The sequence below is a fragment of the Toxotes jaculatrix genome, chromosome 22 (assembly GCF_017976425.1).
Source record: "Toxotes jaculatrix isolate fToxJac2 chromosome 22, fToxJac2.pri, whole genome shotgun sequence".
Taxonomy (NCBI): Eukaryota; Metazoa; Chordata; class Actinopteri; family Toxotidae; genus Toxotes; species Toxotes jaculatrix.
In genome coordinates this window covers 5,210,342-5,237,699 of record NC_054415.1, presented here as the reverse complement: position 1 = coordinate 5,237,699, position 27,358 = coordinate 5,210,342, and the positions used below count along the sequence as shown (strand labels likewise).

At 41.1% G+C, this 27,358-nt stretch overlaps 1 protein-coding gene across 5 annotated transcripts in view; it reads right to left on the bottom strand.

The window, feature by feature from the left end:
• anks1b (ankyrin repeat and sterile alpha motif domain containing 1B) overlaps positions 1–27,358 on the bottom strand; it is a 207,460-nt gene that overhangs the window by 107,299 nt on the left and 72,803 nt on the right. For all 5 annotated transcript variants that reach the window (XM_041029935.1, XM_041029936.1, XM_041029937.1 and 2 more), the window contains 3 exons: positions 24,911–25,042; positions 13,178–13,334; positions 3,592–3,728 (listed from right to left, as the gene is read on the bottom strand). In XM_041029935.1, coding sequence (XP_040885869.1) covers positions 3,592–3,728; positions 13,178–13,334; positions 24,911–25,042 — 426 coding nt within the window. The remainder of the gene's footprint in view (positions 1–3,591; positions 3,729–13,177; positions 13,335–24,910; positions 25,043–27,358) is intronic.

Genomic DNA, 27,358 nt, shown 5'->3' with positions numbered 1-27,358 from the left:
CTTTCTTTCTGTTTTATTCTTTCTGTGTTTCACATCCCATCTGCCCACGAAAGTGATCAAGAGCTTGTGGAGATCTAACATGTCCAGCTGACAGTTTGGACAAGAAGCAAAGAATAGAGAAATAAAAGCAACCCAAACATTAAGCCCATGGATTTCAGTCAACATAGCCTGTGTGATCTCTTGCCGCTTCACATGTGCTTTTTTTTTTTGTTTTTTTTTATCAGTGACTGACGTGTGGTCAATACTGCAGCAGCACACAGCTGAAAGCTGAAACCCGGATTTAAAGAGAAAAATTACTCAAAACACATTTTTATTTAGAGCAACAGCCTCGGGGAGCCCTGTGACTGGGGGAGGGAGGGTTACACACTGCAGAAAATATCCATGGTAGCAAGTGACTGAGTCTCACACCAGTCCCCTCTTGTTACTTTGCCTGTTCAATGAGAAATACACCAATGGGGGTGAGAAAAAATATACTTCTCATTTGTGAAATGTACTAGCAAACCATAAAAAACTGAACAGAATATTAACAACAGACAGAGTAATTAATTGTATGGTTTACAGTAGTTCCCTGAAATTTTAGTATGAACGTCCCCAGCGAGATCCCATCAGATGGATGATTCAGTTTTTTTTTCGGGGTAACCTATCCGAGTCAATTTTATGGCTAGATGTTATTTAACATACAATTATATAACTGTTTCCAAGATGGCAGAGAATCATCTAATCAAATCATCCTTACAAAACATCATCATGTTCACAAACAACAGTGGAATCTAATCCCCCAACCCACCAAAAACCCCCTCTGGAAGCCTGTAGGCACCACATTAATATTCTAATACTGAGAACAGGAAGGACTATGAAGCTATACCAGACACTTATACACATTCTAAGCTTCAGACATTGCGCATGTGTTTGTGTGCATGCTGGCCTGGGTGTTCGGCGTACAGTGTGTACTGATGAAATAGCCAGCGGGAGCACTAAAATGAAATGAAATGAATTCTAGAGAATTAATTAGGAGCTATAAAATTGAACTCTGGTGCTCCTTGATTATGTGCGCTTCAAGCTGAGTGGAGGCCCCGCTGGGCAGCACCATGTGATCCCTCTACACACATAAGTTGACATGCCAAAGATAGGCCCATGATGAAGGGGGGACGATGGGAGAGGAGGTGAGATAAAGAAACGAGGGGGGAAGATGTTGAGGTTAGTAAAGTTAAAGGAGGGTGAAGTTGTGTTGATTTAAGGAAGCTGTTTAGCCTCTTTAACTCTAAAAGTTACTAAAAGAAACAAGTGTCTATCTTGGAAGAAACTGAAGCTGATTCAAGAACATTTTTGAAAAAATATAAACAAAAGGTAATTATTTCTCCCCACTGTCAGAGCTTTTGCTTCTGCTTCAGAAAACTCATATTTTATGAATCATCACAGCACTAAAGCAGTTTGACGTTGATATTTTTTCAGCATTATGTCACACATCATCCGCTGACTGAGAAAACAACTGCCTTTAATTATCAAGGTGCGAAGCATTCGCGCTTTGATGGCGCGCCTGATACTATCTTCCCAGTGAGAAGAAGTGAGACGACTAAATTAATCTCAAGTCACTAATTAGGTTGATTTGTTGCTGCATTTGAATTTCTGAATGTTGATTTTAAGTTATTCATGATCAGTGACATATTATTAATCTATTCTGATGTTGCTGTACAAGTTTGTTAGAGAAGTAACAAACAGTGAAGTTTTCTGAACATTTTGTTTGTGTACAACAGGGTTTAGAATAGAGGGAGTGTTGTTCACTTCTGATCTGATTATAGTGATACATATTTATTGCATATTTCTTTGACACTACACTGGTTGCCCAGGAGATTCGGTCCTGAAATAATCCTAATGCAGCACTTTTATTAGATTCCTCACAAATCCGCATGAGTCATTTCTGTATCGTCATTTCAGCAGTATAGATGATGAACCCACTTTAGCTTCAGGCTGCCTGGACACTGAATTTTAACAGTCTGCTGGATTTGGCTTCTCCCTCTGGATCACCTTAGACTTTGTATATGCTCCATGTTATCCATACTGGATGTGATATGATTCTATTTAATTCTGAATCAGTTCATAAAATTAAAAATGAAATTCCTGCGTGCTAATAACATCACAGTTTCTCCTCGCCAAATACACTACACCTGTTTCTAGGCTTTTGGTGTACTCATGTTTTTAATCCACTGAAAAACAAAAAACTGGTGGCTAAGAGTTAAGCTAACCAGTCTTTATGATATACTGACAAGCAGTTACTTTTAATTTTTAAAAAAGTTAAGGTAACTGCAGTAATTTGTCAAAAATAAGCTGAACTTCAACGACTCATCGTATCAGGACTGAGCGTGGTCCCTGCACCATCTCTGTCTGCGCACTGTCTGCATGTGAACACACTTTTGTTCTCAATCTTTCAATAGCTGCAGTTGCTCTAGGACACTTTGGTGGGCGTTTACAGAAAGCACAAGGTCGAAAGTCGTCAAAAGCGGGAAAAGCTGAAAGCAATGTCTCTTTGTTAGAACCTTCACAATGGCTGCATATCCCCATTGTACAGCAGGTGTTGTTTTATTCCACTTGCTTACTCATTCTTCTTGAAAATACGTTGGCTATCTGGCTGTTGGTGTGTTTTTGGAAGAGATGGAAGAGCAAGATGGGCCTGGAGGTAACACAGACCAACAACCCAGTCCTTAACAAGCATGGAGATGGGGTGACCGCAGACCACAATATTTCAAAGCTATAATCATACAATTGTAGAGGTTTGTGTGTGTGGTTGCAAGATACTGTGGAGAACTGACTACAATGCAGTCTTGACATAAATCTTTCATTATACAAAAATACACTTTGCACCAGTTAGCTCAGTTGGTAGAACACGAGGCTCAATCTCTCAGGGTCGTGGGTTTGAGCCCCACTCTGGGCGGCACCACCTCCTATGGGCCCACCATTGGGGATAGGCGCCATAGGACTTTGGTGCATTGTGGACTGCACTTAAAAATAAACACTTGCACTGACAAAACTGGAAGCAGGGTTAGTGAATCAGTCTTTTGAATCTAATCACAGCACCAATACTGGAGATCAAACTAATCTCTATTCCTAATAGAAGACATTGTTCAGGAGGCTGTCTGTTTGTGCTGTTTACATCCACAGCATTACAGCTTCATTCACAATAACAGGTTCTGAAACCCAGGATATGTGCTCCTCTGGGTTTCTGTAACTGGGATTCGATATTTAGATGAACAAACATAACGGGAAACTCAGATACTTCGAACTGTAATCTACTGTAAGAATGACTGACAAAGCAACAGAAACAGAGAGAGGAGTGTAGATGAAATGAAACAGAGAAACAATCACAGGCAGAGAAACAGACAGACATGTTTACCATTGTGTGTGTCTGTGCGTGTGTGTGTGTGTGCGTGTGTGTGTGTGTGTGTGTGTGTGTGTGTGTGTGTGTGTGTGTGTGTGTGTGTGTGTGTGTGTGGGTGCAGGTGTTTAAGCTACTTGTGGGTGGATACTGTGATGTTCAATAATGCATCAGGTGCCTCTGCAACACATTCATTAGTGCGTGTATCTGTGTGCACTCACCTGTGGGCGGATGACTCTCTCGATGTTCTTCAGGGCCGTGTCGGGAGAGGGGGGTGAGCAGTCTGGAGTGGGGCCCGTTGAGCAGTTGCCATGGTTACCGTGCTCCCCCTCACTCACCGTTACATGGGACAAGTGACCTTGAAGAGAGAGACAAGAAGAGAGAGAGAGAAGGGGGAGATTTGTTTCTTCTTTACAGTTTTCAATTTTTCCACATATAAGGATAAAGTTCCAAAGACGGACAAAAGCACGGAGGCATTTCTCTCAAGCCTTCGGTTTTACTTTAAAACCATCATCGGAGCACGCAGAGGTGACAAGGAAACAACAGCAGATCGACAGGAGGGGGGCCACCTGATTGCTCAGGTGCGTCAGTTAGCTTGGTGATGCCACAGGCCTACACAGCTTGTAAGATTTAACAACAACACAAATTAAACGGTGCTCACAAAATGATGCAGTTCTTTAGAGGCTTTTAAAACACTGTTAAAGGACGGTTTATATCTACTGATAGTAGTGACCCGGCCGACCAACTTTTCCATCCCCACGCCACTAACATGGCTAAAAAAAAATTCAAGAAAACTTTTTCAATAGTGCTACAAATACAATGTAAAAACTATAATCCCTGTTCAGACATTTATATCATTACGACGTGTCTGAGTGTCAGTATCACAACACTATTACCTGAAACATCATTTCAGTCTCCTCCAAAACAACTGAAGTAGCTGGTGACCTGTTTCATTAGTTCCAAAAAGACACAGATTGGATGTAATATTACTCCAAAGAGCTTGTGCAGCATAATCCCAGCTCTGAAGCCACTGTGCTCACCCTAATTATCCTCTGTAAACTTTATTAAAACTTTCTCAGTCACATTAGTTATGAAGGGTTACTATGGAGCTCCACCAGCCATTTAATTTTTTATGCTATGCTGGCATAAAAATGACTCCTTAGCGCAATTTTGAGGAAAAAGAGAAATGAAAAAGGAAAGTTCAGCTCAACACCTAATGTGTCGCACAGAATATTTCCACCTAACAATGTGTTTGCCGTCATCAAGATGTGTTAGCATGAGAGAGAGGTGAGGAGAGTGTATTTTGCTGAGGCTTGTAATTGACAAGTCTCAGCAACAACCACAGCAGGGAAATATGACGGTTGCCCACTGCAGTTTGATGTCTATCTCAGCTTTCCAGCCACAGACACGCACAACTGTGTGTGTAGCTGAGTGCAGATCCGAGTGTCTGAGCTAATTTCCCCAGCGTATGATCATTTAACAGAGCGGAGGAAAAAAAAAAAACACGAAAAGTAAAGAAGAAGGGAAGAAAGGAGGAAGAAGTGCTGACGTAGCCTGAATTAAATTTCAGAGGGAGAAAGCATCTGTCTTAATCAACTGAAGGAGACACAAAACACAGAACAAAACACCTTTCCCAAAATACTGTTGTCAGAGGTGCTGACACACACACTCACACACACACACACACACACACACACACACACACACACACACACACACACACACACACACACACACACACACACACACACACACGCACCACAGCTTTCTGTCAGCTGCCACCTGCCTACATGGATTCTATCAGATGCCAGAATGTCATCCAATTACGGAGCCAGGACACACACACACACACACACACACACACAGAGTAATTTTTTTTTTAAGCCATTGTTGCTTAAAGACACAGTATCAGTGATCCATTATCGTATTTCAGATAAAAATGTCCTGCCGCTGCTGCTGATGTTATGGACAATGACACAGAAAATTAGACAGTTTCCTGTTTTGATTTGGGTTTTTGTTTTGTAAAACCAACACTTTTACATTATATTTGCCAGGATGTTAGGGATGTTGAGGAGGATTTTTAAGCATTGTGCATTTGGTCTCATAACCAAATGGGCGACCAAAGATGTCATATTTGCTGTCAACACACTGGACAGCATCAGAAGAAAGAGACAGTTTACCGTGGCTTCCTTTTTCAGTTTTCTGTTTCTAGCATTTGTTGAGAGTGATCAGACTCTGATTCTCTATACAGTCTCACTCTATGTGTAATATGACATCATGGTTAAATTCATTGGCATCCAATTTCAAGTTCCCATAATTGTGTTTGCTTAGCTGACACAACACCTTTCCCAACTCTCAATGATTTTTCTGATCATCTTCTCATTTGTTGCTGGTGGATCATTACATCTGAATGACTAAAGAGACGAGTGGAACATTAAAAGAACAGCTCATACGCTGGCCAATCCTAATTCTATCTTTGCTTTCATGCAACGTGCCTTGCAGTATGAAGTCAACTTTAAAAGGTCTATCAGTATTTTAATTACAGTTCATGCAGAAAAACTGCAGCAGCAAGGGCACATCCTATTTGCAACAGAAAAGCAGAGGGAGTTATGGGAGATGCAATCATAACCTTGAGAAAACACTAGCAGCAACAATATATTAGCGCGCAAGAGAGAGAGAGCGAGAGCGAGAGAGAGAGAGAGACCAAGGTTCATCCAGGTGTATGTCTCATGGAGCACATTTAAAGACACAACAAAGAGTCTAGAAACATAATTTAATGACTAAAACTCAGCCTAAAAACATTTTATTAAAATTTAAATCAACCTTGGATTTCTTTTCACAGAAGATTATTTCTGCACTTTTTCCATTCTTACACCTCCATCATGAAGCTGCTGTAAAACTGAACACTCCTGCTTCAGAATATCCATCTTCCACCATATATTTATTTTGAATTTCAACAGTCGGGCTGCAGATGTGGAGACACACAATCACACACACACACACGTTATTCCTTCAGGGAAAGTGACACAGCTTCGCAGCATGCTCTCACATCTGTCAACACACGTGTGTGTGTGTGTGTGTGTGTGTGTGTGTGTGTGTGTCTTCAAGTGTGTCCATGTATGTGCGAACACAGACACAGGAACTCACTAGATTCTACCTCAGGTTGTGGAAGTACACACAGCTGCAGACGCACGCACAAACATGCGCACCATAAAGGAACCGCCTGGAGCTGAACCAATGATTAAATGTGGGCGTAAATAGATAAAATAAAATCTGGAAAAATGAGAAAACGAGAGAAGAAAGGAGGGATGCAACAGAGGGATATATATAGATAGAGAATGAGGTTTTGTCCTATTGAGTAAATAAGCCTGTCAACACTGAGGGTTTGATGATGGATGTGGGATGTGTGTGTGTTTGTGTGTGTACTTGCGACTGTGCTTCCTTCAGATCTGCCTTAGGCTCACTCCGGGGAAACACTTCCAGTCCTCTCCTTGCCAAAGGGAATATGTGCTTGTGTGTGTGAATGTGCATATTTTGGTGCATATACATAACATATGCAAGATCATCTAGATGTGACAACTGTGGGGTATTACACTCAACTGTTTACATCCATGTGTTCAGGTTTATGTGTGTGTGTGTGAGACAGTAAGAAATACGCTCTGGGAAAATGTGAAACTTTGAAATACTTTAACGTGTTTCATGGGATTCAGACAGTCTGTGCATGCCAACACTGTACATACATAGTACAGTATGTGTGTGTTGATACAAAGCATGACGGAGCCAGGATTTTCACAAACCTATCTGTGTGCATCCAAGGCCAGCTGCACAGCTTGTTACTGCAGGCATGCAGCAGTGTGTTCGGCAGGAGTGTGTGAGAATGCTTGGTGTGAGCAAGTGTTCAAATCAGCGGTGCTCTTCCTACCCGCCTAACAAGACAAAAACTGTCAATTTCAGACGCGTTCTTCAGGCTGTCAGTTCTGCCTCCACGCCACTCTGACAAGCAGCATTTTATGTGTCCTGTATGTGTGTGTATGTGTGTGCAGCTCCTCTTATATGTTCTCTTCTATGTCAGAGTGACAAATTACAGCAGAGCTCTTGACATGACCTCTCAAATTTGATCAAATTCTGAGCAACTGTAAAAAAAAAAAAAAAAAAAAAAGCCAACAAATCCCATGAAAAGACCAAAACCAACGATGGTCTTATTAACGAGTGTTGGTGGTCGTATTTAAAGCTCATGGAGCTGCATTGTTGTCCAAAACCTATTAAAAGCACATCAGTGAGCCACGCTGTTCACTGGGCGAAAAGTTCTTTTACTACCATGAACACACACACACTGTAGTTTATTTTGAGTCAACCCCACATGCTCCACCCTGCTGCTGGAAAAACTCACCATGAAATAGACAGTGAAAATATAACTATAAAAATAACACAAACTAAAAGTGTACAAGCATGTTGAAAACTAACAAATCGATCTATAAAGGAAATCTAAGATCCAAAAATGAAAAGGAAAAAAACAAAAAGAAAAACTGCGAGTGTGAGCGTGTGCAAACCAGTTCTCAACGCTGATTTCCTCTGGCTGTCAAAGTCGGAGACACTCTATTGGCTCTCTTTCAACAAGTCACTGGGCCTCGACCCTTTTAATGGCAAAGCCCTGGAGTTACTACTTGCTTCCATTAGCCACTCTAAGCCTCCAGCGCCAACCAAAGTGGGATAAATGGGGCGAGACACAACAACACCACAGCTTCATTCACTTGAGAGAACCGAGGATGGAAGATAAAACTGAAGGAAGAGCAAGAAACTAAGACTGAGACCTTTATTCATAAATCTCAGAGGAACCGACACTGCCATGTGCAGACCTGTGACTGGCTGATTTGAACTCATTCAAAGATGAAACACATTGTCATTCAGTGTTGAGAATTACACATTTTTTTCACACTGCAAATCTGCAGTCATAAGAAAACAAATCAATATTCAGTAAATCACTACGAAAATGTAAGAAAATTCAAGCTCTCAACCTGTGAACTGACCTATTTTGTCAAAAGAAAGTTCACTAGGATATGCAGTACAATACGTGGTACTTTTGAAGTATTTTAGAGGACACACAAACACACACAGACACACAGGTTTGCACTTTCAAGAAGTGGCTTGTTTACCAGATGAAGACAAGTGTGTGTTTATCTCAGGAGGAGTCAGTCGACAGCAGAACAGAAATACGTTTGCTCAAACCACTTGGCAACGCTCTGAGCTTTACGTATGCACCATACGTGACTAGAGGCTATGAGGCTTCGCCTACAGGTCCCTCCTCACCACTCCACCGCCTGTCTCCACACCTCCTGGATCATACCTCACATCTGGCTGTCAGCACTGCAATCCTGTGGTTCAAACCTACTGGGGTAGAACTGATTTTAACAGCACAAACTTCAGAATTACAAATGCTGAGCTATTTATTAAGGATTTTGCTTTTTAATAGCAAAAAAAACTTAAATATCTCCAGGATAAAACAAATACTGAGCAATGGAGAGAAAAAGTTAAAAACAAGTTCAGTTTGTCAATGACAAGATCTCTGAAAACAGAGGAACATTAAGGTAAAGGTGATCACTACCTGCACAGGCTGTGTTCTGCATGTATTTATATTCAGGCCCCTCGGTCTCTGTCAAATTCCTCTCAGAATTAGAAAAAAAAGAAAAAGAAAATAATATGCCCACTTTTCAAACTAAACCAGAGTCTTTCCCTTGGTTACTAACAGCTGATGTGTTGAATAAATGAAACGAATCTGATAGATGAACACTAAATGTATCTGCAGCAAAGTGTTGCAGCAGACATGGATTCCCTCATTTGAAACAAATTAAATTCCATCAGAAAGGAATTCATCCACTACAATATGTATAATCCTGAGGTATAGTACAAAATGACTGCTGTAGGACTCATTGAGTCGAGGGATTATGCACATAAGTCTGTACTCAGCGTACTTTATATGATAAAGAGGAGAATTCCATTCTCTCATTGTCAGGAATGACAGTCATGTCAGTGAACATGTGGTACAATGGGATATGCATAATATTCCCATGTGGCAGTGTCAAAAGTGGGAAGATGCCTCTAACAGGTTGTGGAGAATCTCAGGACAATAGCTGTAGGAAGACAAAAGGAAAAGAAAGAAAGTAAAATAAAAAGAGAAGGAGAGGGAGTGAGACATCCAAGAAGCACAGACATGAAAAAGTTGTTTGGGGTGGCAGTTTCAGTGACAACGGGTTTCGAAGAGCGCTGGAGTGTCTTGGTCTCTTCAACTGTGAGACTGCAGCAGCACACAGCTGCAGACAACTAGCCAGCAGCACAGGACAGACGGATAGCAGGCAGGGCTTACACTGCAAAAAAGAAAAGTCATCTTCGCAATACTTCAGTCGCACATTCAAGTTTTTAAACTTTTTTTTTCTCTTAAACCGAGAAACAAATTCTGCTGAAGTAAGTTTATCATGCAGTTCACAAACTTCTTGAAACAGCTTGATGGCCTCTTGTTGCAGGACAGTGTGATATGGTAGCGAAATGCTCATGACAAGAGCAGGGCGAACTCCTGACAGAAATCTCTTGGAGAAGCTGCTTTACACCTAAAAACCTCTATGTCACCCTGCTCTTTGAACCACCAATGATGAAGCCATGACGGGATCAACATCACATGATCACATCTCATTTTGTTTCCAAAAAATCTTATTTATAAACATAGGCCATGTATAAACAGCATATGATAATATGTCACTCCTATACCATCAAATTAGTATTGTGTAGCTTGTGAGTGTGTAGCCTGTGATATTATGTGTGTTATTGATTATGCCTATTAATTTCTGCAACATGAAAGCAGCAGGAGATGTGTTTTACAGTTCAGCAGGACTACATGAAAAAATGAAGGTGTAGTATGGCAGCGTAGGTAGGAAACAGCAAGCACTGAATCATTAAGTCATTAAAGTCCTGATTCAATTAAGTCGTTACATCAGGATCACCACACCCAATGCAGCAGGGTGGACCAGCACCAGCAGAGAATCCATTAAGACCACAGTGAACGACTGCAGCGTTGTCAGCCGAACTTCAGCAGTTTGTTGCTTTGAAACAAATGCTAAACAGTCATACTATTATTTTCTTCAGAAATAAATATTCCTTTGGTTTTGTATATTACAACATTTTTAACTAATTTTAAACCTCTATTCATCCATATTCTTGACACACCAGGATAATCTTGGTATATTCTTTTTTTTTCCATTAAATGTCCTGTAACTCCTGAATTGTATCTTGTTGCTCTAAAATCCCTGGACTTATTTAAGTTTCAGCTTAACCTAACAACAAGAAAATGGCATCTGATCTTGAAACATGATACTAAAAAGTTCATTTGCACTGAAAAAAAATGTAATCATCTCAAGCACAATATAACACTAACCAGAAGAAGGATTTTAAGACTCAATAGCAGACCAGATGACTTATCGGGAAAGACCATTTTTTGCAGTGTAATGCACCAAGTCTCTCTCTGCTCTTCCCTTTCCCTGTTCTCTCTCCCCTCTCATCTCAGTCCCTCTTTCTCCATGTTTCTTCATCATCGCTGCCTTCCTCTTGGAGCCAGATAAAGAAAGACTGACTCATACCCATGTCCAATTAGCCTGACATGTGACTGGACTCAAAGAAGAAATCCAGGATTTTCCCTCCTGCTGCGTCACAGATTCACATTCATGTAGATGGCTTAGCCTGAGACGACCCTCTAACTCCGTTGACTGAATATGTAATCTGCCCTCTCTCCATCTCAGACTCTTTCTCACCTTTCGTTACAGTCTGTCTCTCTGCAACAAGACAGTATCTGCAGCCTGTAAGGCATAATACATATATAATCATTTTTACCAGTGGCATGGAAATGTATGGAGCTGCTGTTCACCTCTTCTCTGACTTTAGCATTTTGTATTTTCTTGCCTCTTTTGGTCCCTCATTATCTGTTTATATCTCGCTCTCTCTAATTTCCATTCTCCCTTTATGTCTCTCTGATTTGGCCAGGTAACAGGGCTCAGAGAGCTGAGAGCAAACACAACACCCACACTCTTCACTTACGTCAGTGGAGCAATTTTCACTCAAACACACACGCGTGCGCGCACCCACACACACACAGTCTACACTGTATATTGACAGTTCAGCTCTCCTCTACAGCCAATCACAGATGAGATGTAACAGCAAAACGTGGGCTGAGACACACATGAACACACACAAAAACAAGCCTCTACAGTAGCCTGGCCTCACCCCGCTCCTGTTAGGGGTGGTGGTGGTGGTGGGGGGGGGGGGGGGGGGGGGTTGATGGGGAAGGAGTGGGGGGGGGTGTCACTAGCACGGCAGTTCCCATGGAAACATACAGGTGACTCACCAACTGGTGATGCAGTTGCCGTGACAACCTGCAGTGTGTAGCATCGCTGAGGGAGCTGAGTGAAAGGGAAGAACACATTGTGGGTGTTTGTTGTTGTGGGAGTCGAAGCATGAGGCCGCAGACCAAACAAGTGATGAGCAAACAGAATCGACTCAAAGGCTGGAGCATTAGCTCACCTGAGTCCAACACTAAAAACAGGTTTTGAAGGCCGTGTGGATGGCAGTTAAAAAGTTAATTGAATCAGGGATAAAGCACTGAACAGTTACTTTAGTTATAAATCCCTATTTAGACTTGCATTTTTGTGCAAGGGAGTAAAATATTTATTTCTCCTATTTGTAGATTGGGTGTAATGAAGAAAAGACATCAGTAAAATCAATCAACGAACCATCAACATGCACTTGACCAAGTTCTACGCCAGTGATGACAATACAGGTAGAGGTGAGGTGCCAGTTACATGGTATGTACTTTACCATTTTAACCGCCCCAGCACATGCAATACCTTTATGTAACTTTCCCTAAAGAAGTGAATACAGTCCAAATAGAGCTAGAGACTCATATAATTTAAACAATGCATATATCCCAAACAATGTTGCTCTCACCCTCACCCACATTTTCCACACCTGTTTATTGCCATGGAACTTGTGTTTATGTCAAATACACATTACACTTGGTCTTACACTGAAGTTGTGATCATCACAACGGTGGGATGTTCATATGCAATCATGGTTGTGAACATGATCACACTGGAAGACACCATATGTTCCTCTGTCAAATTATTTCAAAGGTTCAAACGTGTGTTCAAAGATCCACAAGAAACACAACACACACAATTTAACAATATGTTTACACAACAGCTAAAAAAAACCCAACATAGCATCAATTCTGTGCTGTTTTGGTCAGTTTTGCATGTTCAGCCTATCCAGCTGACAACAGTTTGATGGCTAACTGTACATTTTCTGTCGCACAGGTATCTGTGGCCTTTAATAAACTGACTGAATACTGTCTGACAGAAAAGCTGATTAAGAAACAAAAAATTAAATCAATACTGTAATTTGTGATTTAAAAAGGTGAGTTTTCAGTTGCTGAATGAAAGAACACCTCACTTTGCAGTGTTTCCCACCTTACTATCACAAGACAGAGAGAGAGAGAAAATGAACAACCCCCAGAAAATCTTGTTTTTGCTGACTCCAGTGGTTTTACATCTCACCATGCTGCAGTGATGCAAAGGTGTATTCCAGGACCTTATGGTTACAGATCCAATAAAACATCCAACAGTGATGCTCGGTAGAGACACGGGAAAAACAGACTTCAAACAATCAGTGAGAGAAGAAGTGAGATGCTGTTTTCCACTCTGATGTTAAGTTACTCTTTGGGATGGATTTTAGGAGTGACTGAAAGATGAGTTTAATACTTTGTCCTACCATTGCGGGGGCAGGCGTTGAGCCGTTGGCTGATGTCGAGTGAGCAGGGTTTACGTGTGACAGCGGTGGTCACAGACTCGTACGGGTTGTCTTCGTCCTCTGGAAGGAAAACATCCAGAGACGGTGATGTGATGATCTCCGCTGAATGCTTTGAGTCCTGGGAGAGGGACAGAGGGAAAACAGAGAAAGTGAAATACGAGGGCAAAGTGTCAATATACCACATCATCCAGTAACACAGGGTTTATAATTTGATAGCCAAAGTTGTTTTCCAAACATTAATGTGCAAATTTAATTTGAATGAGTCCAGAAAGAAGTTTTTATTGAGCTAAACGCAAATGTACCACTAATTACATTATTAATTATGCACTGCAGCCTATTATCCCTTCATGTAGACCCTTACATGATGCATTATGTTAATTAATAGTGTTTGGAAAGCAAAGTGAAGAGGCCTCTCACTGAGTCCAGATGCACAATGTTTGAGTTACTTTGATTTTATGAGCAACAGCAATACAAAATTCAGCAAAAGAAAGTGTTGAAAAAAGGATGTGAACCTTTTAATGCGTGGTAAACTGTGTCTGTTTTTGTCGATCTTGGCACAAAGTGCATGATAAGAAAGAACATCCAAACATCAGCTCAGTTATCTCTCAGCTTGACTTAAGAGTGCCACTCAACTCCAACCAGGTTCACACAGTTCAATTATCATGAAAGATTTAGGCCAATGTTATAAGAAAACACAGAAAATAAAGGGTTGTAAAAAAGTTTTCTTCTTTCCAGTCCTGGAAAATTTATTGTACAATTTCTTAGCGGTCCCTTCAGGACTTTTGGGTTTTGTTCTCTGTGATTACTGTGATCAACAAGGTTTTGCTGGAGCTTTTCTTGAAAGGAAAAAAAAGAGCAGTTCTCAGCCTTCATCAGCTATAAAATAGTTGAGACTAGGAAAGATTAAGGATAAGTCACGGGCAATCTTATGATAATTTGCTAGTCAAGTGTTTTTAATGAAAAGTAGACTGTAGTGAAATTGCTGTAATTTGAGGAAAATCAGTCCATCGTTGTTACGTTTAAAGGTTTGATGTGGTAAATGTGCTAGAAAATGTCTATGCTTCAAAATCTTGTAATATTTTTCAGATTTCTTTTTTTAAATAAAGAACTTTAAAATATGAGATAACAAGGCTTTACTTCAATTTATTAAATCTCTAACTGATAAAAGAGGTGGCTGTTCAAATCTATCCTTTGACAATGCAATAGCTTCAGGGTCTCATCACATGGTGTGAATGCATTTTAGAGCAAAGAGCAAAACAGCTGCTGGGAAAAAGCAGCAGCAGTTGAAAAGCCTGATAAGCTTATCTAAACAGCGTGTATTTTGTCTCCAGCAGGCAGCTGGAATCGTTTTACAGCCAGGTGTTTTTGTTTGAAATATACATTAAGAGCTTCATTCCCAACATATGTACGTACCACTGAGGTTTCCAAAGGGAGAGGACAGTGGCACAAAGAGCGCATAACTAAGACACAGTATGGTGCCTTTTGTTCAACATTAAAGCACTGTCTTAAGACACGTGAAATATACAGATAGTAGTTGACTGACAGCTGAGAGCTCTCCCTTAGCTGTTCTGTCAAAGTGAAATGAAAATATATAATCTTTAGGAAAGTAAACAATACACAATCATTAAAAAAAAAAAAACACTATCCATTTTATGATACAGACAGGCCTCACCACTCCTCCATCAAGCTCCAGCTCTTACCAAAAAATGATTATAAATTCAAACACACACAAGGAGAAAAGCGTTTGTTGTTATTCTTGATAGTATGTTATTAGTCTGTTAATAGGAAGGGTGCTCTTCAGTCACTTCTTAATTGATGCTGTTGCACCATTTGTTTGTGTAGCTTATTGTAAGTCACTCTGAAGAGAGCCTGCCAAACACATAAATTGTAATTTGCATACTAAATGAAATACATCAGTGATTTTCACTAAAGAGGACTTGCAGCATCTTTATTTGGAGACAATTAATTCAGAGTTACATGTGAGGAAATGTTTCTTTGGGACCTTTATATAACAGAGTTCTCTCTGGGTATTTGAGGAGAATTTCAGATTGCATTTTGTTGCAGCACTGGTGAAAAGGTTGAGCCCCAAAGGGCTCAGAGAGAGAGCTGAGGACCAAAAGGTCCTTTATCTCCGAGGCAGATGTGTACCCAGAAAGAATGAAAAACAAGAGTGAGTGATGTGAAGCAGGGGAAAAGGTTACAGGGGCGACCGTCATTTCAGCCAGACAGACAAAACATTTCTTTCCAGCAACGCAACCTCTGGATGTCTGCCTGTTTCCCATAACGCAACGCTCTATCATCATTTCTGAAGTGTCACTTGGCAACCTGCCCCTGGTTGTACCCTTCCTAACGGAATCACTGGTAAACTTGTCACCATGGTGATAAGTTGTGGGTCTGGGCGTGGACATGCCTGCTGTCAACCCCACTCCAAATATATTTCTCAAAGCTCTGACTCCATCTTTCTCCCAGCCTTCTTTTCTCATTCAACAGCCATTACTCTTCCTGTCATCATCTGCTACTACATTACCCAGACTGCACCAGGCCATCAATCACACACTGAGCACACTCAAAATGGATTAATCATTCTGGCTGATAGGGCAATCAGTCTCTTGATGATTTCTCTCACTCGCACCACACTTTATTAAAAGGCCTACAAACTAACCCCCCCTCTCTTCACCCCCCACTCCTTTTTCTATCTCCATCAGCACTCAATTAGACTGCCATTACAAGCTAATGGAGATCCAGTCAGTCTTTTATGCCTTCACTCTGCAGGTGGCCTGGCCTCGACTGACACTGATTTGACGTGACAGCCTGGTTAGCTGCAGATTTCACTCATAGAGCTGAAGGAATGGCTGAGAGCTCTCTGACAGAGTCATAAAGAGCCGCTGCTGGTTCACTGCTGCTTTCAGGGACATAAAAACTCTGCTCCGAATTATAAACTCATCTGACAGCTCAGATTAAAGGTGCAATGAATCATCTTCATTAATTTTGAGACTTTAGCATAATTGTGATAAAAAAGTAAAACTGTGAGTAGATACATTACACCTATTTGAGGTTGCAAATTAGTAGTATATAAATGTAATTTATTGCAGACAGCATTTCTGTAACAAAGAGGTTGAATGAGAGGAAGGAATTTTTCATCTGTGGTCCCTGGGCTCTGACCTGCTGCATGTGTACATGGATTTACAGTAACCAAGTCGCTCCTTGATTTCTCCTGAGAAACCTGGCTTCTTGTGTGTATGTAAGCACACTCACAGTGTGAGTTACCAGGAAATTGACTAAATTGCTTTATAGCAAGACGATGGAAGAGGGTGCAGTTCCTCAGAACTAATGAAGATAAAGCTTTCTAAGTAAGGGCTGCGAATGAAAGTAAATTCAAATGGAAACAGAAACAAGTGGAACCATTGTCTTTGCGAGAGGAAGTGACAAGGTTAATGGGAAACGCAGTACTGATTCGAAAATTAAACATCAGCACTATCATATCCGATCCGAGAGAGAAATGTAAGATTGAGGCAACCGATCATCTCAACCACGGTCTCATTTGTTCACGGTAATTACCAAGATGCCAACATGAATTAACAATGAATTTCCAAACTTTTTAAAATGCCACAGGTAGAGAAACTTTATTAACAAATGCACTGAAGAAAGCACATGAGAAAAGCTCAGAGACAAAACATGCTCAGGAAAGAGATGTCTACAGGGAGACAAAAATGTAATGAAGAGGAGTGACGGGAAAAGAGATAGACACAGGAAGTGATTGAGTGTGATTACGTTTAAAAGAACTGAGAGACAAGGAATTACCCACAGCATGTATTGTAAATTAATTTCTCATTCTCCTGCTGTGTGCGCTTGCCTTTCTCCCCTGTCGTTTATCTATACTTCTACCTCTTATCTCTCTTCTTCACCTCTACATCATCTCTCATTATTCTTTTTATCCTAAATCTCCAGCTTCCAGCCAAACAGCTTAGGAAGAAAGAGATAGGGAAAGAGTGAGGCCAAAGATGACAGGGGTAACAAAAACCTATCGCATAAAGACAGAGGCAGAGAGAGGGAAAAAGAAGGGAGAAGAAAACAGGTAGATCAAAGGATGCCAGTATCCAACTCAACACTTACTTTGGAGTTTGTGTCAGTGAATCCCGAGGAGACGAGCACAAGACAGAGCGGAAAGAGGAAAATGAGCTCGTACTGAGGAAGGGAAGCAGAGGAAGTGGGAGTGCAAGGCAGTTTGGAGCAGAGATTTCCTCGCTTACACAAAAAATAGGAAAGACACACAGAAACGGGAATCAAGCACAGGCAACATGCTTGATTTCTCACACAGAAAAAAGCAAGAAAGAGAAAGGAAAACCAGCCAATTCAGCCGCATGGAAGAGAGCAACAGGCTTAAAATCTGAGAAGTTCCCTTGCTGTCTTTGCACTTGATCTCAAACAGGACAGTCACTGTGAGAAAATCCCTCATACTCAAGTCCACAGTGAAGCCTGCGAGCACAGAAATTTGGAGATGAAATTAATCCTGCAGTGTGACAACAGGTTTAGCTACCTGATCCTTTGATGGTATCCTCGCTCCCCGTCCCTCTCAGCTCTGGAGGGGTCAGAAGGCTTTAGAAAGTGGGAGAAAAAGCTTCACAGGGTGCGATGAGAGCAGTCCCTCCAACAAACACACAAACTCGGTCTTCATTTCCCTCCCTCTACCCTCCACCCTCCTTCCCTCTCTATCTTTTAGGGCTGAGATAGGACACAGAGAAACTTGTGTCTGCGCTGAACAGGAAGAGAGCAGACAAACAGAGGCCTCCTCTGGCCACTAATTAGCAGGTCGCATGCAGCTCCCGTCCAACTGCAGAGGCCAGATTAAAAGTTTTACTGCGTGTATACGAGCGTGTGACGGCGCCCGCACATGTGACTGAAGGATTGTATGCAACAGTGTGTGATTATATTTCTATAATAATGCTGTGTGGTGTTTGAACATGTCTGTCTGCTCACAGCAGATAACAGCTTATATGTGTGATCATGTGAGAGCTTATGTGATTGCTTCCTTGTCTGAGAAAGAGCTCAATATTTGTGCATAGCTGAGTCTGCTGGTGTTATATACAGTGTCAGTGTGTGTGTGTGTGTGTGTGTGTGTGTGTGTATGTGTGTGTGTGTGTGTGTGTTCATGTGCAGAGCTGATAACACAAATAGGAAATATGTTGTTACTGTGGTCACGTCCGAGGAACTTCTATCTTAATCCTGTAACTTTTTTTTCCCTCTGTCTGTCTCTGTCTGTTTAACTCTATACTGTAAAAGTCACAACCCAGCCCACTGCTCCACACACTGTACACTGAGTTCATAGGCCATCAGATATGAATAGAGGCTATAATTTGCTGGCATTTCCTCATGGAGGCTATTTGATTAGAGAGAAAAAAGGAGGAGGGGGGGGGGGGGGGGGCTGGACACCAGAGAGGACAATGGACCCTCTGAGGGCCTCTCTAAGGGGGAGAGATGGGAGGTGCAGTAATTAGATGACAGTAATGGAGAGACTTACTGACCAAAAACAAGACATGAAAAATAAAAAAAAACAAGGCAAAACAGGCAAAACAAAGACCACTCCCCAACTTAAGCTAAAATGCAAGAAAATACACACTCTCTCTGAGGACCAGATAAGCAGATTAATATCAATCTCATGCTGTGCGTTAATCAACCTAGCTTAGTGTGAAGACTGGAAGCAGGGGGAACCTGGCTCTTCTGAAAGATAAAAACAAGACTAAGAGTCAACAGCCAAGCTAGCTGAGTCACTGGCTATATTGCAGGTTGCCAGATACTGTTGGTGAGCTCGGCTTTTTACAGGTACAATGTTATGTAATCTGGTCGATCTCACTGTTACAAGAAGTCTTTGGGATGCCAGGTTAGCAGTTTCCATTGCTCTTTTGCAAGAAAGCAAATAAATGTATCCCAAAATCTTGATCTATTCCTTTAACTGTTAGATAATGGGAGAGATGAAAATGACACTGGTAGAAAAAAAAAATGAGACGAGAAACAGAGAGCAGTTGGCTGATCTACATGAGAAGTGAGAGAGAGGGAGCTAAGTGTGAAACTGGGAATAAGAAAGAGAAGGAAGACAAGAGAGAAAGAAAAAGTGATAGTGAGACAGACAGGTGCAGGCTGGTCAGAGCACTGAGCAGGGACTGCCTTGCAGAATTGGATTTTCCTCCATGGCTGGCTAATCCCACAGAAATCAGCTAGCTGAGCCACCCATGGGACACCGACAGTCACTCCTCAGAAAATAACACCCTTCACATTCCCCATGATGGCTGCTGTGTTGAGCAAAGCTCAAACTGTGGCTTCCCCTGGCTCCACGCTTAATCCCACAGACACGGCAACCAGCCAGAGCAAGAGGCCGCTGAAAGAGAGCCGCTGCCCTGTGACCGAACTTTTACTGAGTTCAACTGCAGGCCCGACAACTTCAGAGGAAGTTTTGATGTAGCAAAGGCTGCAAGGGTGAGAGTGCACCGCATAAATGTGGAACACAGATTGATGTTGTACCTACAACGATAAAGGTTTAATGACTAAATTCTCTCTCAGACAATGAGGACGCAATCCAAGTTTGTATGCTGCTTATTTAAATTCAAAGCAACTACAGAAAATTTATTTCACCTGTTTTCTGAAAACAGAATAAAAACAATAAAATAATGGAATAAAATGAGACTCAGTGACTCAGTTGTTCTGCTGAACGAGTTTCCTTGTTCTTTACAGTACATTTGGTCGTGGCTCACAGTGCTAAAAACGACTTCCCATTTATTACTTTTATGGGCACTCTGCTTTTTATATCTCAATCATGATACGGGGAATTGCTTTAGAGGATGCTTATTACTCCCATCGGTTTCACATCAGCCTTGAACACACACACACACACACATTCACACACCTAACTGATGTGCCAACAGCACAGCATTACAGCTGATCTGCCCTTGTTTTTGATGGGCTTTGCTTCGGGGATAGTAAATGCTGGGGCTCCAAATTATTGTATAGTATAGTCTTTATGTTAAGCTAAGCAGCTGCTCAGCGTAGCTTCAAATTCACCGTACAAACACGAGAGCGGTACCAATCTTCTCATCTAACTTTCAGAAAGAAGGCAAACATATTCTCAGCTGCTTTATAAGTGACCCGCTCTTTTTCAGTGACTAATAATCTTGACAACAGATTAAATTAAATTTATTGATCCCTGTAGGGTGATGCTACATCAAACTGCTGCTGTAACAGTAACAGTAACTTTCACCAATAACACATAACTATGTTATAAGTGTATAAATCACTCAAGATGATAAAAACCTGTTACAATAAGCTTCTTTTTCAAATCGTCTTTCCATAAATTTGTTGCCAGGAGGGAAATGAGGAGGAGAAGCAGCAACTGTGTGATAACAACATTAGCTCTGAATATTTACAAGTCCTCTGGGGACACAATGCAGTGTTTCATATGAAAAATTAACACCATATTTAAATCAAGACCCAAGCAAGACGTTACACACATCTGTATGTGAGCAGTGAATTTTCTTTAAGGATGAACCGACTGAATTCTGCTTCTTCAACATTTACTGGAAGCGTGTTTTGCTTGATTCATAGTAGTACACCTACAGGCAGAGTCAGGGAAGAAGAAACTGCACATTTGAAGTTTAAACGTCAACTTTGTTTTTTGTTTTTTATTTACTTTATTTGTCAAAAGAATAGTTTGACATTTTGGGAAATACACTTACTTTCTTGCCAACAGATAAGAAGATCGATATCACTCTCGTGTCTGCTGCCTAAATATAAAGCTTCAGCCAGCAGCAGTTTAACTTAAGGTCTGCAAGCAGCTAGTCAAACTATTCCTTTAAAATATCATAGCATTGTTACAGCCCAACTCTCACCAACATTGAACCATTCGAATTAAACATTAGAACTTGAGATTAAACCTGTTTAACATACAAAATCAAAAACCCCCACTCATTCTCCCACAGAGCACGTTCAGTCCTTCATTTACAGGCTTATAAAGCTCTCCACATAAGCCCTGCCCTCTCAGACACGCCTGCCTTTGATGTTCCCTAACATCTTCAAGAGCCCTCATGGGTTCCTGATCTTAACCTGTGCCAGCACGGCACAGACCTGCTCTCCCTCAGCTCCTTATAGCTGCTGGGGCTGAGAACATTAAAGGTCAGCAGCCACCTACTCTGGAAAGGAAAAGAGAGCTGGAGAAAGAGAGAAAAAACTAACAGGGACACCTGGGTGAGTATGGGGACAGAGAGAGATGGAGGAACAACAGGAAGGAAGAGGTAAAGGTGGTGAAATCAGGGGAAGCTCGGAGACACAGTCGGGAAACGCTGACATGTGCGTTTGTGTGCAGCACTGTGACGCACCTGTGCTGATGATGACTGAGATTTGTCAATGGTGGACATCCCACGCTTGACATCTCATGAATTTCTGTGTTGCCTGGCAACCCTGCCCACCTCTCTTCATCTGTATCTTTCTCTTCCTTTCGTTCATTATCTTTCTCCCTTTTCTTTCTCTCTGTTTTGCTTTCAAGGTTTCCACCGGTGAGGTCTGAACTTCTTTGTTAAAAGTCAACATCGCAAAGGAAACCTCCTCCACAAACATTTTGGCGTCAGTTGGCGTTCACATGGCAATGGTGGGAGGAAACCCGTGGCTGGTGACGAAAATTCACAACAGGGGAAGCTTCCTTATGCAGGCATTTAAGCCCGCATGTGCACACACATATATAAACATAAACATGTGACAGGCAGTAATAGCATGCTAAATTCATTAGCTTGTAACAGAGTGCACCATTTCGGGTTTTCTGGATAATCTAATACAAAGTACAATCTCAATCACGTGTACTGTTTACACAAAGGCACACAAACACACACGCTAAAGCAATCACTAATGATCACATTCACGTAATTTGTGCATGCACCTGCTCAGGCATGCACACACTCAGAGACACACAAAACCAAAACAGGAGCATCCTCAGCCTGAGCCTTCCTCAGTTAGGACAAAACTTACTTGGTTTCAACCCAAACACTAGAATTTTAAACCTTAAAGATGCTATAATCAATATTTTTATATTAAAGGATTAAATTACTCTGTGTGTGTGAAAGGGGTCACTCTTAGTTGTGTCACTCATTGTTAGATAAACTGTGTTTAAATATTAACCCACGTCAAACCAGCGCACACAGACAAACACATTCAGAAAATCTACCAAGTGGAATAACAAAAGCTGTACTTTGTTTATAAAGTATAATTATAAATAAAAACTATAAAATAATGAAGCCAATGACATAAATTCCCCAAAGAAAACCCAAACACAATCTAACCTGCTGCTTAAGAGAGAAAATCTTAAAGTTTTTAGCATCTGACTTTTTTCTATATCACTTGTTAGAGTCAGCCCCGTTCTTTGACTGACAGTCTTGAGTGACAGCTCAACAACCAGGAAACTCAGCGTTCAGACAATCGATACAAAGGTTAACACTCTTCTGCAGAAATATAAAGTGAAAGATAAATGAGGCAGAGAGCGAGATAAACATGGGATAGAGAGTGCTGATAGAAAACAAGCTGAAGAAATAGTTTGACAGATCTCTTGTGGGATGATAAGAAGAAAGGATGACATGGGAATGATAGGAACGGCTGCAGCACAGAAAGTTTCACTTGGTCTATTCTTCCTCGGGGGGGATTCACAGGCTTCTATGTTTATGTTAACTCTGTTTATTTCCAATTACGGAGAGCAAATTAGCACGGTGCTAACTTAATTATGCAATAACAACTCAATTTCTCTTTCCTCTCCCACTCTGTTCCTTCCTTCTCATATCCTCTTCTATAAAACACACACACACAAACCTACCCACACAAACTCAAGATGATGACACACCAAATTCAGACACTCATTCGCACAAACACACACAAAGCTGTTGCCACCAAATGTGCTGCATATACCCACATGCTTACAGCCATACTCAAACATTTAAAATTCACAGAGGTTTTTCTTTTCTATGCACCAACAAATCAGTACTCACACACGCACGCGCGCGCACACACACACACACGCTCACACTCTTCCAGGTGCAGACCTCACCAGGCAGTATGCCAGTCAGGCAGGCAGGCTGCCAGTATTCAAGACAGAGGGTCTGTTGTGGTGTAAATGTCAGATGTCCTGCTGTTTGAGCCAACACGCGTCTCACCGCTAAACACTTTCATCTGCACACACTTAACCACACTTAGACACACAGCACGAGGGGCTGAGGGGGCAGGAAGAAGGGAAGGAAGAAGAAAAGATGGAGCAGGAATACTAGGAAGTAGGGCAGAGTTTGGATTAAGCTTGCTTTTTCAGAGTTTTGGCTGAACATGCAAACTTCACACACTGGCAATGAGAGGCAACAGGTGAAGGATTCCTGGTCATTCAAACTTAAACACCCACATGAAAGACAATGAAATATGATGTCAGGACATAGTCATATTTAAGAATCCAGCAAGTCCAGAATACCCAGGAGAAAGGTCTGACCGTGACAAGATATATAAAAATATTTTTTCCCTTTTGACATTTCTTTTTTTTGTCTGCTCACATCCATCTAAAAACCTAACGACTAACAGTAACTACAGAAATAGATATGAGCCAAATGATTAAAGGACAAACAACAGATGTACAAAACGTGAATGCTATGCAAGCAGTGTGTAACGGGCATTAGGTTTTGATTTTTCTCTTTGTGTTGGTAGATATATGATATATCATAAACTGGACATATTTTATTTACAAGTCTTTTTAAGCACAACTTAGGCCTTAAGCTTAGAAATATGAAGAAAACTATACATTTCTCCATAGCTTTTTTGTCAATGCTTGCTTTGTACACCTTTGTAATGATGTAAAGTAATCCCTACTTTCTCATACAGTAGTTTAGTTTGTACATTTGTTTTTATTTCTCTGGTTTTAAATTGGTAGACGCACATGATTGTTTGTAATTACTGGATAACATGTCTGCAGTAAACACAGTAACAACTACAGCCATATCAACATGGAGCCTGCAGTCATACCCCCCATTGTAATTAAACTGCCTATTTAAGCTGTCAAACGCTGCTGCAGATGTACGATGCTGTAAGGAATCCCGTGTGCTCTCATGACTTGTTGAGATCAGCGATCAGACACCAAATATAAGCTCTCTATATAATCTCTACATGTAACTGTATCACCTGACTTTTCTGACAGGATAATCAATGCTGGTATTGGTCCTCGAAGAGATATGATTATAGTCAAACTCTAAAACTCACATTTATATTCTACTGTTTATTCTTCTGCTACTTGCTGCTGCAAGATTCACATTTCCCCTGCAGGGATGATTAACCTTTCATGTGATCCCTTGGTATCAGATATTTCAGTTGAAAGTTATTCATTCAAGGTTCAGGAACTAAATCCTACTCATAAAAGGTAACAGCTTCAAAAACTGGAGAGATAAGGAGATTTTTTTTTCGGAAGTTTCTTTTAAGGACAGAGAAGGTGAAGATGTAAGATAGACAGAACGAGCATGAGAGCAATATACTGAACAGAGTCTCCAGAGCTGCCAGGAGAGCCAGTCTCTCTAGTGACGGCTCATTCACTGTGTTCCCAAGGTAACCAGTGAAAGTATTCACTCAGAACAATGGCAACATCACTAGCCTGCAATTTCACTGTAGTGAATAAGTGTGTGTGTGTGTGTGTGTGTATACCTGTGAGAGGCTGGAGAAGCCCAGGTTGCGGCATCCATTGCAGGGTGTCAAGGCCTCCCAGAATCCTGTGGGGCCGCAACTTTTTTCAGCCTCCTCTTCCTCCATGGCTGGAGGAAGAGGCGGGGTCGGCCGCTGTGAGTTCAAACACAGAAAACAAATCAAATTCCCAGAACATAACATGCCCGACATAACAAACAAGTGTTAGCTTTATAAGCTGATATATATGTCAGTGTTGTCTTTAGAGTTGGAGCTGCTTTTTCTTAAAAGCATTTAGCTTTTTCTTAAAAGCAAAATGAAAACCGCAGATTGGGTAAGAGAACTGAATTTGTTCCAAATGCAAAGAAACAAACAAGAGTTTCATTTTCAGCCTGAATCTCCCTTTTTTGGGATTTTTTTCTAACTTTGAAACAACTCCTGAAGTGACAGGTGACACACAATTTAATACAGGTACAAATATTACTGCACTGAGGGCCACATAGGAAAGGGTTAACCCAAAAGAAGGAAGGTGCAGAAACAGCAAAACAACTTTAATGCACAAACATGCACACTGTGTCCTTTCCTGGGGCTCTTTGGCTCCCAGGTGGCAGGTGTTTGGATGAGCTCTGTGGCGTGAGTGTCAGAGGGCAGATACAGCCCACCTGATTTCTCAGTGAACCATATGATGCAGCAGAGGACACAGGTCACAGCAGATTACATAGACAGAGCAAAATCACTGCAGTGTCTGATACGTAGCTTTAACAAGTAGCAATAGGAGGAGCAGAGAGACCACGGCAAAGAGCTGAGGGAGGTCTAATGTGAAGAGGGAGAGGATCAAGAGAGGAAGGAATTTGGAGGACATGTCAAAGACAGGAGGACATGCTCAAAGAACAGGCTTCAGCAGGAAGAAAATTGTGAGGAAATAAAGCCGAGAGAAGTTACAGAGAGAGGGAGGGAGGGAGGGACAGATGGGAAGAGCAAAAGAACAGCAGCGAGACTGGAGACGGAGCCACAAAATGAGGCTAAAACCAAAAGGTCACCGATCGCTCCAGATTGCAAAGGGCCCTCTGCAACACCGGAATATTGATTGATGTAAAACAGACTGCAGTCCCCACATGCACATACTGTACTGAATGCATGAACAATAGACAGATACATCCTTTCATTACAGTGAAAATCAGATATCAGCCATTGGTCGATAGAAAGGACACCATTAATTATTCATTACTGAGGACTGCATGACTGATCAATACTACAGGAGTTGTCTATGGGAAACCCTTAAAGGGACAGATTACTGCGTAGGGAATTTATTCTACTTAACTACATTAGGATGTTTTTTATGGCTGCATGTACGTTTTACAGGCTCTTTTACAAGTTGCCTTAGTTCATTTGATGTAGAAAACCAAAAATCTGATCAATTCTGTGACCTGAACTGACTCTACTGCAATACATTTGAGGCTCATTATTTTAAATTTTACAGATTTTGACAGAAAACTACCTTTATTTTTCAAAGAAAATCTATTTTGAATTAATGTTCAGATTTATATTCCCACACCTTCAAGAGTTCCCCTCCTGCCAAAAGACCCCATTAACCCCAGTGTACTATTAACATGGTTTCAGAGTAAAATATCTCAACAGCTGCATGAATTTTTATCTAAAAACACAATTAGTTCAAAACAAAAACTAACAAATCCATAGATTTTTTCATTTTAACTGAATGTAGAAATTTGCTTTTCTACTTCAGAGATATTTCCACTCTGCAAGTTTGAGTTCAAAGAAAATAATGAATGTTCCTGGTGAGTTTACACAATATTAACATTCATTATTTCCAGCTTTACAAATTGAGAGATTAACTGATAATGAAAATAATCTTTAGTTGCAGCTGTTTCTGTGGAGAATGATTAAAATTGCAATATATGTAAACAGCAGAAAAGTAAACCAGCTGCATCGACTTTCAGAAACACATATTAGGTTTAAACCTAATGAATACACATATTCTATATACCCATTTGAATGTAGGACACGCGCAGACACACAACCATGCACAATGGGTACCAAGGTAATGTGAGAAGCCTGCATTCTTCCTGTGTGTGTGTGTGTGTGTTGTCCTGGCTTTTGCATGTTTTATTCATGTGTAACAGACACATCGAATCACATACTAATGGCTCTGGCCACATGTACAGACAGTAGCCTGGGGGCACATAAATACACACAGACACAGCGAATGTGAGTAATAGAATACAAATTGGTACTTATAGAGAGAGAAGGGGGGGAGGGGCACAAGATGGATTGAGATAATTACAGCTTAAGTGAGCAACGGTGTGCGCGTTCAATGCACATGCACGTGTGTGTAAACCTCTGCAGGTCCTGTCTGCTGCCCTGTGCACAAATATGCTTCAGCCTGTTTTCATACTGAGCTTATTACAGAAATGGAAAAGATAATAAGCTATTGATCAGTGTCACAATATTCTT